The following is a 16,551-nucleotide window of genomic DNA, read 5'->3' on the forward strand; positions in this document are numbered from 1 at the left end:
AATGGGTAACTTTTGACCCTCCAGTTGTTAAGACTCCAGTTCCCACCAGCTCCAATCAACACAGCCGGTGGTCAGGGATGATGGGAGCTGTTGTCCAGTGACATCTGGAGGGCCAAAGGTTACCCATCCCTGCACTAGAAACCCATTCTGTCCTAGAAATCAAGATTGCCACCACAAACAAACACGCGTGCACATGCACATACTCTGCAATATTATTTACTCCTTTCCTTCACAGCAAGAGCAGGAACAGATCTTTGGAGGTGAACATAGTATTCTATGGAAGCAGATCCAATCTTAGTTTAATACAAGCATTTCCCCAAACCCATTAAAAAAATGGAGATCAAAATACACCTCTCCATTCTGGTCCATTATTGATTTAGTCACAGATAAATCTCTCTCCTGTACTTGGGCTTTGCTTTCTGATCCAGCCAGAGATCCTGGAGGGCTACGGAAGATTTGCTGTTCAGCTACACCACTGTCCGGCTACGTCCAACAGCTGGTGCCACACTCAGTACAAGTATAGGGTCCCTCACCCAGCACGGAGTCTTCTTGAAGGCCGGACTCCAGGTGGAAACCTTTACCACACTGGCTGCAGATGAGAAGCCGGCTGCCCTCTTCCCCATCGATATCATTGTTGCCATTGGAGATGCTGCTATTGGCACACAGGGCATTGTGACCGGACCCATGAGGGCTGCCACCGTCAGTGCTGCTGGCGTTTTCATAGAGGAGGCTGACATGATGGGCACTAATGCTGGCGTCATTGCCAGCTGTATCGACACTGCCAAGGATGTCATATGCCAGGCTAGCACCGCGGGCATTGGCATGAGTGCGGCGGTGGCGAATGATGTGGGAGCTAAGCCGAAAGCTCTTCCCGCACTCGGTGCAAACATATGGTTTCTCTCCTGTGTGCACCCGCCAGTGATCCACTAGGTTGGAGTGGTGGGTGAACCTCTTGCCACACTCAGCACAGCCATAAGGCTTCTCACCTGTGTGGGTGCGCCGGTGGTTGGCCAGAGTGGAGCTCCCAGAAAAGCGTTTGCCACATTCCTGGCACTGGTATGGCTTCTCCCCTGTGTGGGTCCTCTGGTGGCGAGTAAGGCAGGAACTCCCGGTAAAGCGTTTGCCACACACATTGCACTGATAAGGCGTGACTCCTGTGTGGCTGCGGCGGTGCAGGTTGTAGTTGGAGCTCTGGGAGAAGGCCTTGCCACACAGCTCACACCGATAGGGCCGCTCTCCTGTGTGAAAACGGCGGTGCTGGAGGAGGTTTGAGCTGGCCGTGAAGGCCTTGCCACAGTCTCCGCAGACGTAAGGGCGCTCCCCAGTGTGTGTCCGCTGGTGCTTGGTGAGGGCTGAGCTCTGGTTGAAGCTGCGGCCACAGTCATTGCAACGGTAAGGCTTCTCACCCGTGTGGATGATCTGATGCTTGGCCAAGTTTGAGCGACGGCTAAAACTCTTGCCACAAACGCTACAGGTATTGGGGTGTGAGGAGGAGGAGGGCACCTACAGGAATGGAGGAAATGATTAGGACAGCTTAGCCTGCTGTAAAAAAAGGCACTCTGGGAACAGATATGAGGCGTGCTAGCCTGGAAACTGCCACATAAACAAGTCATTCTTTTTTTAAAGAAGGAGTCCATCTTTGTACTGTATCATAGTTTTAGAAATCATCTTTTGATAAGAGCAGGAACTAAAGTGTATTAAGAGTTGGTCAAAACCAGAGGTCAAAGTTAATATATGCTTGGCAAGCCTCTCTTTTGGCTTAACAGGCTGCCGATGATATAACCTGACCTACTTGTAAAGGGAGTGTATATTGTGTGCAAGTGAAGTGGGGATGGCAGGAGATTAGACAAGGCTAAAGAGGGTCCCTTGGGAAAGATGGAGGGCACAATGAGAAGGGGACGACAGAGGATGAGATGGTTGGACAGTGTTCTCGAAGCTACCAGCATGAGTGTGACCAAACTGCGGGAGGCAGTGGAAGACAGGAGTGCCTGGCGTGCTCTGGTCCATGGGGTCATGAAGAGTCGGACACAACTAAACAACAACAACAAAGAGGGTCCCTACTAGTGGTGGCCCCAATGCTACAGCAGCGTGATAAGAAAAGAGGCATGTGGCCAAATTTTCCCTTGCTGGTTCTCTGGCCATATTGTTAAGGCTTCATCTTTTTTGTGAATCTTGGATTCAGCATGTAGACATTTTTTTTCTTTACTATTCCTTCATTGCACTCTTGAGTTTCAGTGACTTACAAGGTCCTAACATTAGTAAGATGTTGTCCTGTACAATGCCAGAAGAATTGCCAAATACCACTTCTTTCATCATCGTCCCCCCTGCCATACAGCTGCCAAGACTCACCAAAAAAAGGCTAACATCAGGATGCAGCCTTGGCAGTCTGGCCCCATCAGTGCCATATGTTTAAAGCAGTATCGTACCACTTTAAACAGGCATGGCTTCTGCCAAAGAATCCTGAAAATTGTTAAGGGTGTCCAGAGTTGTTAGGAGACCCATATTCCCATCATACAGCTACAATTCCTATATTTCCTTGGGAAGAGGGAATGGCTCTGAGATTTATAGCTTTGTGAGGGAACAGGGGTCTCCTAGGAACTCTCAGCACTCATAGCAAATTCCAGTTCCCAGGATTCTTTGAGGGAAACCATGACTGTTTAAAGTGGTACAATACTGCTTTAAATGTATACTGCAGATCAAGCCTCTGACAGGAGAAACCCAACATTCCCAAAGATCATGGAAACAGTACAATAGAACCACCTCACCCCCCACCTCCATCTACCACAAGTCTCTCCTCCAAGCTCTCCTGACATTCCCTCGGCTATGCTACCCCCAGTACTCACCAAAATCCCATCTATTGGGATGGTGACTTTTTGCAACTCGAATTCTTGAGCCTTCTGCTCCTCCACCTCAGCCTTCATCTCTTCCTCAGATGGCAAGTCCTGCAAGGCAGTAGAACCAAGATGGAGCAAGTTTGGCCAAGACAATGATTTCACTAGCCGTTGCAAACGTAGTGCCCTCCACATGTTTTTGACTACAATTCCAAACCAGCTGTGCTGGCTAGGGCTGATGGGAGCTGTAGTCTAAAACATTTGAGGGGGCAGTTTTTCAAAGGCTGAGTTAAGCAATCCTTTTCCCCCCTGAAAGTTGGTCCTTCTTTCCCCTCACCCAAATAAAACATCTCACCTTCCCATCTTCATCTCCACTCACTGGTTTCCCACCTGCGGAAACCCTCCTCACCTCCACTTCAAATTCCAGATTCTCTTCCTCATCTTTTTCCTTCTTCACTCTTCTTCTAATTATCAGTTCTTTCTCACTGCCATCTTCCATTATTAACCTATTCTGGGAGAATGAACACTCTGGCTAGAAAAGGCAAAAACAGCAAAAAGTGAGCATTTTTACACGTATCTTATCCCTCTAGAGTCAAATAGTTCTCAAATGCTAAGACAGGCCTAGATGGCCTTAAGCCCACGTGAACCAGAGGTTACCAGCCTTTTGGAGGCAGTGAGCACATTTGGAATCCTGCAGAAGTACCATTGGTGCCCATCACAAAATGGCTGTTATGGGGTTGTGCAGAAGAGGATGAACAAATGCAAAGAGGTACTGAGCAGGAAGATCAAACAGTCTCATACACTGTGGATTTTGAGGGGATATTTACTGAGACCTTTTGTGGGCACCATAGGAGGTACTGTGGGTACACTGGCAGCTGCTGCACTGGTGACCCCTGCACTAAACCAAGTACATCTCGTCAACAGTATAGTGTGACCTATATGATCCTGGACAGCCCTACTGTGTTTTACTGTCCCAGGAGGTCACCAAGGGTCATCACAGACAGCTAACAAGTCAAATGTTGTGCATGCCTAAGGCTAAGGAGGTAAGAAATGATTGCCAGGGGAGACACCACTTTGTCAATTTCTCCTCACAGGATGGGTTCTCTGCAGCCAACTCAAACAGCCATTTTTAGAGTATCGAAATCACCACCGGTGCTGACTTTTGCCAAAGGAAAGCAACTTATAGAAGAATACTAAAAATGATAACCATATATGTAGCACTCAGCGTGCAGAATGTGTGGGTTTTTTTGCTTATAGGTAGGCCACTGAGCTTCCTGTGCGGCAGTTTTCTCACACTATCCACTGTACTAGCAAAAAGCAACAATGTGAGTACGTAGCCCATTCCATAGTGTGCCACAACTGCTCTTTGTTCCTTTCCAGCTCTCCAATTCTTAGTTTCTTAATAAGAGAAAAGAGCAAAATAATTCAGATTTTGCCTTTAAAAGTTGAAGAACGATACTCTTGCAGGCAAGATTTTGTTTTTATCTCTAATGGATTCTCTTATTCATTTAGCGGTGGCTCATTCTTCAGAAATTAGCAGACAACACTTTCCATGGGATATAGATATAGATAAAAATCACTGTGATGAAAAGTTGGAGCAAAGAGTGCTTGTATCTGGCAAAACTGTTTAACATCCATTTCTGTCATGTTCCAAGTCTTGGATACCCAAATGGTTTCCACCTACCAGAAGTAGAGATGACTCACATTCACGCCTCTAAAATTCCCTTTTCCAAGTTGTGGACAAAATATAACCAGGCCAATCACTTCAGTGTACATGCTGGTGTGTTATGTTCCAGAGTACATAAGAAAATCTTATCCAGCGTGCTATGGCAACTCCTGATTGATGGATTCTCTTCTCTCTGCCAACCCCATTATCTTGTATAGTAGCAAAGATGGCGCTGAACTGAAATTTGTCACCTATCCGTCATGTTTATCATCCTCCTTGGGACAACTATGCAGTTTGTAAGTAAGTTAATGCAACCTCCTTTTAAGACTGTTTTCTGCAAGTTATTTATGCCACATTCACACCATACATTTAAAGTGGTACCATGCCACTTTAAATAGCCATGCCTTCCCCCAAAGAATCCTGGGAGCTGTAGTTTGTTAATGGTGCTGACAGTTGTTAGAAAAACACTATTCCCTACAGACCTACAATGCCTGGAGTGCTTTATCAGTCTGTAAATCTGTATTCAGTTCTAATATCAACTGAAGGACGGTGGCGGCAGCAATCTTTAAGTAAGGAGACGAATGACATATTTTCTCCATAAAAATCCAAATCAAGCTGCTTTTTAAAAAGGCTGGTTGGAAGGCTGGCAATGCTAATGAAGAATATTATATGTTAGAAAGGGGTGTGGATGTAAGCAGGAGCACTTTATACAGTGTATCCTTTTCTGCTATACAGTGGTACCTTGGGTTATAAACACCTCGAGTTACAAACACTTTGGGTTACAGACTCCGCTAACCTGGAAGTAGTACCTTGGGTTAAGAACTTTATCTCAGGATGAGAACAGAAATCGTATGCTGGCGGCACACCGGCAGTAGGAGGCCCCATTAGCTAAAGTGGTGCTTCAGGTTAAGAACAGTTTCAGGTTAAGAACGGACTTCCGGAATGAATTAAGTTTGTAACCAGAGGTACCATTGCATAGATGTAGCGCTGAGATCTAGTCATTGGTTTGCTTTCATTACTCACCATGTTGTCACCCACTGGGATCTCAAGCATCTTCACCACAATTGGAGGCTCTTCCTCCTTCTCTGTTGCCACCTTTTCTGTTTTGCATGAAGTGGCAAGCCGTGTCCATTTCATTGGAGAAGGTGGCAGAGGCTGAAAGAAGAGGTAAAGTAGCTGGGAGCAGATTTTACGTTATTTTTATTCATTAGATTTCTATTCCATAGTTTTTCCAAGGAACTCAAGGCAGTATAAGCTGTTCTAGCCCTCACCCACATTATCCTCACAATAACCCTGTGAGACAGGCTAGCTTGAGAGAGAATGTGTGTGAGAGAATGAAATATGACTGGTCCAAGGTCACGGATCAGCATCAAGCTTGAATATCTGATCCTGCTCTTCCCACCCCTTAATCCAACACTATAACCCTACACTATATTGTTTTTCTATTAAGTCAGGCACAATAATACACCAACCAACCCTGTGTAATCTGGACAGGGCAGAACACAAGTAGCCAGCATAGCATAGCGGTCAGAATGCTACACTAGAATCAGGGAAGCCTGGGCTCCAATTCTCACATGGCCATGAAACTTGCTGGGTGCTCTTAGGCTGTCACTACCCCTTGGCCTAACAGACCTTACAAGGTTGTTGTGAGGATAAAATGGGGAGGGGGCAAAGGGAACATGTTCATCACCCTGAGCTCCTTGAAGAAGGATGGGATAGAAAGGCAATCAATAAACACTCCCTGCAAACCAAGAAGTCCTGGTCCATCCCACTGGATCTCAGAATCCTGGTTTTTCCAACCTATTCCCTCCAATCTGTGTGTGGCTCAGTCTTTTATGGGGCCTTTTCTGTCCCAGAATTATTTAGTAGGAAGCAAATTACAGTGGTGCCTCGCAAGACGAAATTAATTCGTTCCGCGAGTTTTTTCGTCTTGCGGTTTTTTTCGTCTTGCGAAGCACGGTGTTGGAAAAGTTTTGGAAAAGCTTCAAAAATCACAAAAGTCTTCAAAAACCTCAAAAAAGGCTACCACACCGCGTGCTATGAGTTGCTCCTCGAAGTCAAGTCGCAACTGTATTAACGGTTTTAAGAAAAAGGAAACAAACTTGCAAGACGTTTCCGTCTTGCGAAGCAAGCCCATAGGGAAAATCGTCTTGCGAAGCAACTCAAAAAACCAAAAACCCTTTCGTTTTGCGAGTTTTCCGTCTTGCGAGGCATTCGTCTTGCGAGGTACCACTGTACACCCAGGACAGACACACATACCTCTAGTCCTGATTTTTCCTTCCTTCCACCTCACCACCCTCCTTCCGAACAAAAAAATCTCATAGGTCTGTCCCTGGAGATCTTGTATAGCCACACCTTGCTCTCCTGTGCTCTTTCCCTTTCCTTCTTTACTCTAGTCAGCAGCCCTTTCCGCCGTATCTCTGAGGATCCCCGAGATGTTCCCGCATTCTTCATCAATGGCCTGTCTGCATCCAATTTCTGAAGGTACAGAATGGGAAAACAAATACATACACAAACAAACAAATCCATTAGGTGACCAAATTAGGTCCTTACATATTTAAGGCACCAGATCTTCCCATGGTGCTGTTCACCCAGCATGAGATTGCTTTAGTCATATCAGTCTGAGCAGAAATGGACATGATGGTTTGGTCTGTTTTCCACAAAGGAGTCTTTCTTTTAAACCCAGAGGCATCTGGGGAAACATTCAGTGTCAAAGCGCCTCTGTTACTTACCACACCCCCATCTTTGACCTCGGTTGGTGTGCCAGATATAGGAATCCCCTCTGACTTCTCTTCTTTCATGTCCTCCTTGTCCTCATCCATCATTAATTTAAGTGCGGAAGTGAGTGGCTTTTGAGGAAGAAACAAAGGTAAGTGACCAAGGCTCTCCACCGTAAGCATAGTTATTAGAAAATTAAGTCCTCTTTAAACAACTCTTATTTGTAGACCATCAAACCCCCTACAAGTCAGTGCAGCTTTTTTGACTCACAACTATCCTGTGAGGCCAGCCACCTAGCTTAGATTCAGGAGATATTTAGATCTATTTTCCTATTGCCCCCAGCCCCCAATGAACATGGATGAGTCCACTTGGTTTGAATATAGTATGGGAAGATGGATGAGGCCATGGTATGACTCAAGTCTGTCTGGAAATCCTGTCACTAATCCCTGATGCAAAGTGCTGTCTTCATAGAGAACGACTGGCTTATTTATGCACCCTTCACATGCTCAGAAGCACACAGCACTAATGTGTAGGTATCACAACTGCAGAGGGATCCCTGTGCAGGCCATGGCCTCAAATAAAACCCACCCTTCCCCGCAACCCCCAGGAGTCTCGAGCTCTTAAAACTTACCTCTTTTGTCTCTCAGTCTTGGCGTGTGTCTGCTCGCTAATATCACTAGCTCCGTAAGTTTAGCCTAATTACGTCTTAGAAATCCAAGTGGGGGGGGGGGGTTGTGTTGTGATGCACACCTCTCTCTATTCCAAGCAACAGCTGCTTCTGGCAACCCACGTGGTAGACACCCTTTTTTCTCCGCCACGTCCCTATGGAGAGTTAGGGTAGCTGGCAGCAGGATAAGGGGCTGGGTAAGGAAGGGGAGACGCATTCCCCACCCGGGGCCAGTACCAAGTCCGGGAAGGAAGTTGAGCCAAGGAGTGACTGCTTCCTGCGACCCAGGCTGGCTCCCCTCCCCACTCACCCGGGCCTCTCTGGAGCAGGGGAGGAATGGTGGGGCTGCCGAGGGTGATGATGAAGATGATGATGATGCGGAGGAGGGCGCAGAGGTGGCTAGCAGAGCCGATCAACGGGATCCGGAGGCTCCTCGCCCTTTGGCAAGCGCCTCGAGATGGGCGGCGGAATCGGCTCCGGCTGCGCTTTTGCGCCTCTTCCCTCCCCGAGAACAGACCCTGCTGAGTGGGGAGGGGGAGCTCCGAGGGCGGGGGGGGGGGACAGGGAGAATGTTAGACGTCGAGAGGAGGGTGGCGGAGGGGCGGTGCGCCTCGCAGATTCGCCAACGTTGCCTTCCCTCGTTCTCGCTCATTGGTGGAGAGGTCTGCAAGACAGGGAGAGTGGCAACTGCAGCAGCGGCGCCTGTTCCTGCCAGACGCGAGTAGGGGGTGGACCCAGGAGTCCTCCTCCCTACCTCCCTCCCTCCCACCCTTCTCCAACCCCGCAAGCGACGAGTATTCGGGTTTTGAAATAGGGGCGGGGGGCGAGGAGGAAGAGGGAGAAGCTCGGAGCCTCTGATCCGGAGCTTCTACTAGAGGCCACCCCGGAGGAACGTGTTTCCTCGTGGCAAGCGAGCTCTTGCAGAAACCGCGCCGTGGAATAGGGACGGGGGAGGCGGGGAGAGAATGCTGCTTCCGAGAATGTGCAGAGTAACGATCGCCTCTCGTCCGTTCGAATCCGGAAGGTGCACCGTTAACACGGGAGTAGTGCATGGGAACATGCCTGGGAGCAAAGGTCGGCCCAAGACATTTCGCTGCCTGAGGGCAGGGACAGCGGGACACTCCACTGCCCGGAGGGAGATCAGCAGGGTAGTCACAAAGGGGCTTGGGGGGCAAGGTGTATGACACACAGCCCTCTTCAACAACAGAAATTGTGTGTATTCCCCCAAATAATAATAATAATAATAATAATAGGCTGAAGTAAGAGGTAAAATAGCATCTGCTGGATTTCTGCCTGTTGTGCTGCTGTTAAAATGGCACAAAAGCCTGTCGTCAGAAAAGGGGTTGGCGGCAACTACCGTGTGTGATAGAAGCTGGAACTCTTAGCAGGAGAGGATGCAGGAATGGCTGGACCCATAGAAGATTCTCCCCACCCCCCTGCCCATTTTATCCTTCACCAGCCCTATGAGTTGTTGGAATAGGCTGAGTGACTGACTCAGGGTAACCCAGTCAGCTTCATATGAGGGTGGGGATCTGAACCTATCCCCACCTAGACCAGGGTGGGGAACTTCCATGAGTCTGAGGACTGATGGCATTACTTCATGGGCAACCTTGTAGGGGCGACATATCAATGATGGGCAGGGCCAGAGGCAAAAAGTAAGCACAGCAAGAGGTAAAAGTGGGGAGAGCAACAGATATGACCCTCATATTTGTAGTGTTAGGAGTTTGGTAGGAGAGGGGGTGGTCTGAATGCTTGGACCTCCTCCTAATGCCTGGACCCAGCATGGAATAGCCAGGCCAGCCTGGTGATGGCCCGCTAAAAATTGTGGGCCTGCCTCCCTCAACTGTCTGTTCCTTAGAAATACAAAAGGCCAGAGTTGAGAGTTGAGGGATATGAGCTAGAAGCTGCAGGCAAAAACTACAGGCTGCAAGGGCAGAGAGAGCGAGAGCCAGGCCTGATTTATGCTGGAATCCAAGGCTGTGGGCTGTGGGAGAAGCAGGACCTCCTTGGGGCTTTAATGCTGTGCACCCCTCCATCATAGGCTCAGGTCGTATATATGTGTAAATAAACCATATGTCATAAAGACACCACAGTCCCCACTGTGCCTCATTCCTGAAGGAAACGCCTGGAACCCCTGTAATTTCACACTGCCCAGAGATTGGGGTGGCATGCACATCCTCAAAGGCACTTTTATTTTCAGGACCATGGGATAAGCAGATTTAGCTTTCGTTAAAAAAAATAGAAAAAAAATAGCAAGACATATAGAGGGTACAAATATAACAGAACAAATTCACTGATGGGAAAAGAAAAGAAAATGCTGCAGTGATTGTGTGTTTGGCCAGGAAATGGTATAATGCAAGACAAGTTTTGTCCAAACTAATCAAGCAAATGTTTCTACTACTCTAATCTAAAAACAACCACCATGAAGTGATGAAACCCAAGCTACTTTCTTGCAGTTTTCTGTAGATTGTATGAAATATGATCAGGCTGTACACTCTCAGTATCTTTTAGAACAGAGTTAAGTACCAGCAGTCATTAGTAATGATCACTATATGGGAAAGAAAAAGATCACCTGCTGGTACTATTTCCTTTTCCGTATTCTTTCTTTTATTTAAATTATAATGGTTTTCTAACAAGCAGCTCTCCTGTGCCCACTTACCTGGTGTAACTTACTTCTGAATGGAAGAAGTAAGTTCCACTGAGGTGGATTTTGGTAATCTTTGTAATATGGCCACCCCCAAAATTTGGTACCCCCAAATGATTCTTCTCAATTATGGATATTCTCAATTTTTCTCCCCCTTGGCTTGGCACCCTGTGTGGGACCCACCTGTACCACCCTAAATCTGGCACTCATTCCACTGAACATAGTGGAATTTACATTTGGGGTGCACAGAACAATTAACAAGAATATTATAATTTGTAACAAAATTAATTTATTTCCTCTCAGTGTCAATAATAAGGTTTTTCATAGATACATGTGTTTTCCTCATGATTTCTGCAGCAAATCACCTCATATAAAAATAATCCCCTATACCACTTGAGTGCTGCAATCATACCCATGTCTACTCATAAGTAAGTCCCATTTAATTCAGTGGGGCTTACCCCCAAGCAAGTGGGCATAAACTTGCAGCCTTGGACTTTCCATTTGGATTCTAACAGTAGCTTCAAATTTGCCTTGGGACATCTGCACCCGCTTGGACTTGCGCTTCAGGCCCTCTTCCCCAGCCAAGTGGATTCTAGTGAGTCCCACACCCCAGTAACAAGTTCCATTGCCACTCAGGAAGTGTCAGGAGATTTCTTAGCCTGATGGATTGTCTCGTGCTGGTTACGGTTAGAGTTCTGACTGAAGCCCTTTCCGCACAGCCGACACTTGTAGGGCCTCTCTCCCGTGTGGATTCGCTGGTGCTCAATGAGGACCGAGCTGCGCGTAAAACTCTTGCCACATTTCACACATGTGTAGGGCTTTTCTCCTGTGTGGGTAATGTGGTGCCGGATGAAATCCGTGCTGCGTGCAAAGCATTTCCCGCACTCTGGGCACCTGTAGGGCTTCTCCATCCTATGGCTTTTCTGATACTTCATCACCATCTTTGAGCTCCATGAGGAACTTCCCGCTGGAGACTGAGATCCAAGTCCAAGCTCAGCTCTTGCACCTTCATCAATTCTTTTCAGGCTTTTAGGCCCACGCCTCTGAATCTCTGTCCTTTGCCAAGTTGATCCCCAGTGTATTGGGTCGCTCCTTTTCTCCTTCCCATGAGTCCTCTCATGCTGCTTACAGTTGGAGCTCTGGCTAAATCCTTGCCCACAGTGGCTGCATTTGTATGGCTTCTCACCTGTATGGATTCTCTGGTGCTCCAGGAGGATTGAACTCCGACTGAAGCTCTTCCCACAGTCCAGGCACAGATAAGGCCTTTCTCCCGTGTGGGTCCTCTGGTGCCTCAAGAGGTCTGTGCTCCTGCGGTAATTTTTCCCGCAGTCGGGGCATTTGTAGGATTTTGTTTTGCCACACAAGGCCCACATAGGGTCCTTCAAGTCCCCTTTACAAAAAGTCGGCTGGTCTTTCGCAGAGCCTCCTTTCTGTAGCGCCTTATTTCCACTCCCGCTGGAGCTACTTGAGGAAATGGGGCGTGGCTGTGCACCATCTTCCTGTGGGTTTTCCACTTTGTTCTTGCTCTCTACAGGGAGAGACAGAATCCAGGCAGAATTTGCTCCATCTGCTGCAGACAGAAAAGAGGCTTGATCACCAAATTAAGCACTTGGTTTTGAAACAGAACCTAATCCACACACATTCAGTGGCCAGATGGGGGGGCAGGTGTCAACCCGGGCACAATTTTGCACCCACTCTCCACCATGGTTCTGCTTGTGCACAGACTCTTCTCTGACTCTTAGGTAGTGTGAGGCAGAATAAGGCAGGAATGGAGAAGCTTTTGGCCCGCCAGATGCTACTGGACCACAACATCCACTATGCTTGACCATTGGCCATGTTGGCTGGGCTGATCGGAGTCCAATAACATCTGGCGGGGCACAGGTTTCCCCATCCCTGGGTTAAGCGCTGCAAGATGAGGAATCCCTCTGAAAAACATCTTGGGAAGAAAAAATGCACGGGAAGACAGTGTGATATCTACCACAAGAACCAAGAAGCTCCTGGGTTAAGAAATATGTAGGCTGCATCCATATGAAGAGAAAAACAGTGAAGGGTTTTCGTGGGGTTTGCAGTACGTAGTCTCCTAACCATGCCTACCCAGAATTAAGGCCTATGGAATTCAGTGGTGCTTACTTTCGGGTAAATGGGGTTAGGCTTGCAGTGTTACTCAGGAAACCTACTGCTGCAGTTTCATCTATCCCTTGCACGCACACAAACAAACACGAGTCCATCTCCCACTTTCTAACACATAGGCAGACATTTCAAGATCCAGACTTTAGACCTGGCTAAAAATGCTATTCTAGGGCAGATCCCTGGGTCAGGTTTAGCCCCGGTTTCCGAGCAAACCCTCCGTCCGTACCCCCCCACATGCTCACCTGGTGTTAGCACCAGGGCACTTCCAGCAGGGACGGGCAGGAGGAGGTACACGGAGCCGTCAGCAGGGCCTCCGAGCCACCGAGGGGGGCTGCGGGCAGGAACAGCCGAGGGAGCCCCTGCCGCCATAGCAGGGGCAGCAAGCGGGCCGAGGGCGGCGCAAGGCGCGCGAGGGTCAGCCTGGACGAGCGCCACGCTTGTCGCGCACTTTCCCACTCAGCCGACGCAGCGCGAGGCGCGGTGAGGAAGAGGGCTGGCTCTGCGCGGCATCCTGGGAGGCGTAGTTTCCCCAAGCGGGTGACATTTAAAAGAAAAGGTCTGGGTAGAAATAAAACCCTTTGATCCTGAGAGCAGAGGGAGGGCGAATCCTAGAGATGAAGGAGGGCGGAGGCAGCTATCATTTAGAACCGGTAAAGCGGTATAGCCAACGCGGTGCGCGCCAGATGCTGATAGACTCCAACTCCCATCAGCTTCAGCCATCATAGCCAATGGCAAGGGATGATGGGAATTGCAGTCCAACAACGTCTGGGAAGGGGTGACATGGGGGAAATGAATGGTACCTTCATTCGGGCAAGGCTTCGACCAAGAAAAGGGCAAGTGTAGGGCAGAGATTTGCTAAGGGATATCATTATTCTTATTTAGTTATGAAATTTGTATACCGCCCTTCATCCTTTAATCTCAGGGTGGTTCAAAACATAAAAATAGAAGATGAAGCACAAAATGTTTTACAAAAACGACAAGAAGACCACAAACTAATAACTCCCCCCCTCCCAACACATTTAAAAGGGTATAGGCCTGGTTGCCTTCGCCTGGCACCTAAAGGTGTATATAATGAAGGTGCCATTCGAACCACCTTGGGGAGGGCACTCCACAAACACAGAGCCACTGTAGAAAGGGCCCATTCTCATATTACTACTTTCTTCTGGAGGAGGCACACACAGAAGGGCATTGGAGGATGATTGCAGGGTGCTGTTGGGTGGTTCATATGGGGAGAGCCAGTCCTTGAGGTATTGTGGTCAGGAGCCATTTAAGGCTTTATAGGTCAAAACCAGTACTTTGAATGGGGCCTGGAAACTGCTTCTGTTGGAAGCAGTTTCTGTCTGTGCCGAAACCTGGCTGAAACCCAGGTTGAAATGGATCTAGAAAATCAGTTTCCTCCCCCTGAGTTTTCTAACCCAAGCTAAGCTGACAATCCCTACCATGTCTACTCAGAAATAGGTCTAGGTGAATTCCATGTGGTAAATGGGGGTAAGGAATGCACCTTTACTCATCACTACTACTTTCAGAGAGAGATGAGGGGGAATATGCATAGATCCTGGTCGGTCTGATTCCTTGGCTAAGATCATTCTGTCTTGGAGGCCTCCTTTGACGCAGAAGCCTGCTTCTGAGCAGACATGCCTAGGAGTGTGGAGGGAATGAACTGGCAAGATGGTGAACACTTAATACCTCAACATTTTTTTTAAAAAATGAACACAAGTGTTTTTCCTCCAGGCGGATATTCCTCTTCTCCTAGGCCTTTGGCTAGTTAAACAATATATAGCCCTTTAAACTGTGTGTGTTGGAGGCAGTATTATTTTGTTTGTTACTATGTTATGTATTTTTGTGTTTTTATGTTGTAAACCACCATGTGATCCTTGGATGAAGGGTGGTATAGAAATTTAATAAATAATAATAACAACATATTAAACTAGTCTTTATGTGTGTGTGCTGTTTTGCACTGCCTTACAACGAACTTATTCCTGCATTGCAGGGGGTTGGACTGGATGACCCTTGGGGGTCCCTTCCAGCTCTATAATTCTATAATTCTAACAATACAGATTAATCTCCCTCAAAAACCGCGTGTATGACGAAACGACCTCCCTAAAGGAAGGAACCAAGGAAACTACTATTCTTTATTCCATCGCATCCAACTGGAAAATGGAAACACGGCTTCTTTAAAGCCTGAATTTCTGGTCTTCCCCTCAAATGGCGGCGTCTTAAACGGCGCCAACCAGACTCTGCCCTCACCCAAAATGGCTACCGCCCTGTATGTTTTCCTTCCTATTTTCTTCTCATTCCCTGCCCTTTCTTGAGATGGCGGGCCTGCTGACTTCAACGGCGCAGACGCCTTTTAGCGAAGAAGGCGGTCGCACCGCTTCCTTTTGCAACACAAACTCAAAAAAGTCTACGACCAACTTTTTTTGTTGTTGCCCTGAACAGCGATGGCGGCGCTGTAGCTACCAGACGCCGGTAAAGAAACCGCGCGCCTATTGGTTGGGACCATTAACAAGACGCATGGCCATTGGGTGGGCTGCATGTGGAGACGGCTCGGGCACTGTCCAGCGGCTGCTTGGAGAAGGGCGAGGGGAGGAGGAAGAGGGCGAGCTGGTGAGTTGGAGAGAGGAGGCGGTAAAGGCGGGGTCGAGCGTGCGGAGTAGTTTTATTTATTTTATTTTTTTCAAATTGAGATGCGGGTGCTTATCAGTTTGTTTGCCTGAGGCAGGCGAGAAGCCCGAGGAAGGGAGGGCGGCGGCGGCGGAGGTGAGACCTGGATGGGGCGGGCGAGGGGGGCGCCGCTCCCGGGTGGGGTGGCCGGCCGGTGTCGGGTCGGGCGCGCCTGGCGGATTGCGGGGCGAAGGAGGAGGCGGGGAGGGGGCAACTTGTGGGGAGGATCGAGAGGGGGTGGAAGGAGCAAAAGGCCACCATGTGGGGGGCAGATATTTGGGGCGGGGGGACCCCCATGAAGTTGGATGTTTTTTGTGGGGTGGGGAGGGGAAGGGCGGAAGGATCTGGAGGAAGCGGCTGAGGAGTCGGAGGTGGGCACCGTCCAGCCCCACACCTCACCCGGCTGTCAGGGGTGCGCGGAGGGACTGTCCACCCGGCGCCTCCTCTGCCTGGTGCTGCCGCTCTCCCTCGGAGGAAAGAGGAGCAGCCTCCGCCTCTACTCGCCTTGCCTTTCCTCCCGCCAGGGAGCGGTGCTGATCCTGCCTAGGGCAGAGCACCGGGCGCGGGGGGTGGGGGTGGGGCTGGATGAGGAGCCGACAGGTAATCGGAGGCAAGCTCTTCCTCCCCACACCGCCGCCTCCTCTGGAGGTCAGTGAGGGAGGAATCGGCGGGAGAGCTAAAGGGGACGGATCTTGAAGCGCTGGGGATAGTTAGGAGGCGACCCCCAAGAGAAAGAGGGGCCTGACGGTGCCCGTGCTTACCTGTGTGTGGGGTGAGCCTAGGCTGCGAAGCAGGACTTGGGGGGGAGGGGGAGGGATCCTGAATAGACGGCAGACCCCTTTCCTCCAGCATCCTAGAATTGCCACTGAAATCCAGTTCTGGGAGGGATCATTGGGTCAGGTGCAACCCTGGGTTATGGTTTCCCTTTTTCCACATGCCGCACATGCTCACCTTTTGTATGCACCAAGGGTCCATCGCCAGGGATGGTGAGAGGCAGGAGCAGATGGAATGATGTCTCCACTTCCGTAGGTTTTTAATATGCGTTTGTGTGTGTGGTTATCAAAGGGTGTGGCATGAGGGGATGACAAGTGTGGCAGGAAGAGTCAAGGACAGTCAATATTATATTTTGGCAATGATTCATATTCTTATGTAGATGCATTGTTTTATACTTTCTGGATGCCCCATGCTCGTATTATTTCATAATTCAAATAATACACAATACAAATAATCG

At 48.8% G+C, this 16,551-nt stretch overlaps 2 protein-coding genes across 8 annotated transcripts in view; one reads left to right on the forward strand and one right to left on the reverse strand.

The window, feature by feature from the left end:
* The window catches only part of PRR14 (proline rich 14), a 46,171-nt gene that overhangs the window by 17,705 nt on the left and 11,915 nt on the right, over positions 1-16,551 (forward strand). For 2 of the 5 annotated variants that reach the window (XM_080977894.1, XM_080977893.1), the window contains exon 1: positions 15,270-15,416. The exons of 1 other annotated variant lie outside the window; for it this stretch is intronic. The gene's annotated coding sequence lies outside the window, so the exon portion shown is untranslated. 2 more of the 5 variants (XM_080977892.1, XM_080977891.1) reach the window with 2 other exon arrangements.
* Positions 201-10,327, reverse strand: ZNF771 (zinc finger protein 771). 3 transcript variants are annotated; one of them, XM_080977908.1, is made up of 8 exons: positions 8,193-10,327; positions 7,847-8,037; positions 7,230-7,346; positions 6,853-6,975; positions 5,521-5,652; positions 3,241-3,363; positions 2,844-2,942; positions 201-1,503 (listed from the first exon to the last, which is right to left on the reverse strand). In XM_080977908.1, exons 3-8 carry the CDS (start codon positions 7,320-7,322, stop codon positions 484-486), a joined length of 1,590 nt encoding a protein of 529 aa, XP_080834034.1. In that variant the 5' UTR covers positions 7,323-7,346; positions 7,847-8,037; positions 8,193-10,327; the 3' UTR covers positions 201-483. The 3 variants fall into 3 exon arrangements, with proteins under 3 accessions (XP_080834034.1, XP_080834035.1, XP_080834033.1); XM_080977909.1 differs by lacking the exon at positions 7,847-8,037; XM_080977907.1 differs by having other exon boundaries at positions 7,847-10,327.

The sequence above is a fragment of the Podarcis pityusensis genome (assembly GCF_964106645.2).
Source record: "Podarcis pityusensis genome assembly, chromosome: 13".
Taxonomy (NCBI): domain Eukaryota; kingdom Metazoa; phylum Chordata; class Lepidosauria; order Squamata; family Lacertidae; genus Podarcis; species Podarcis pityusensis.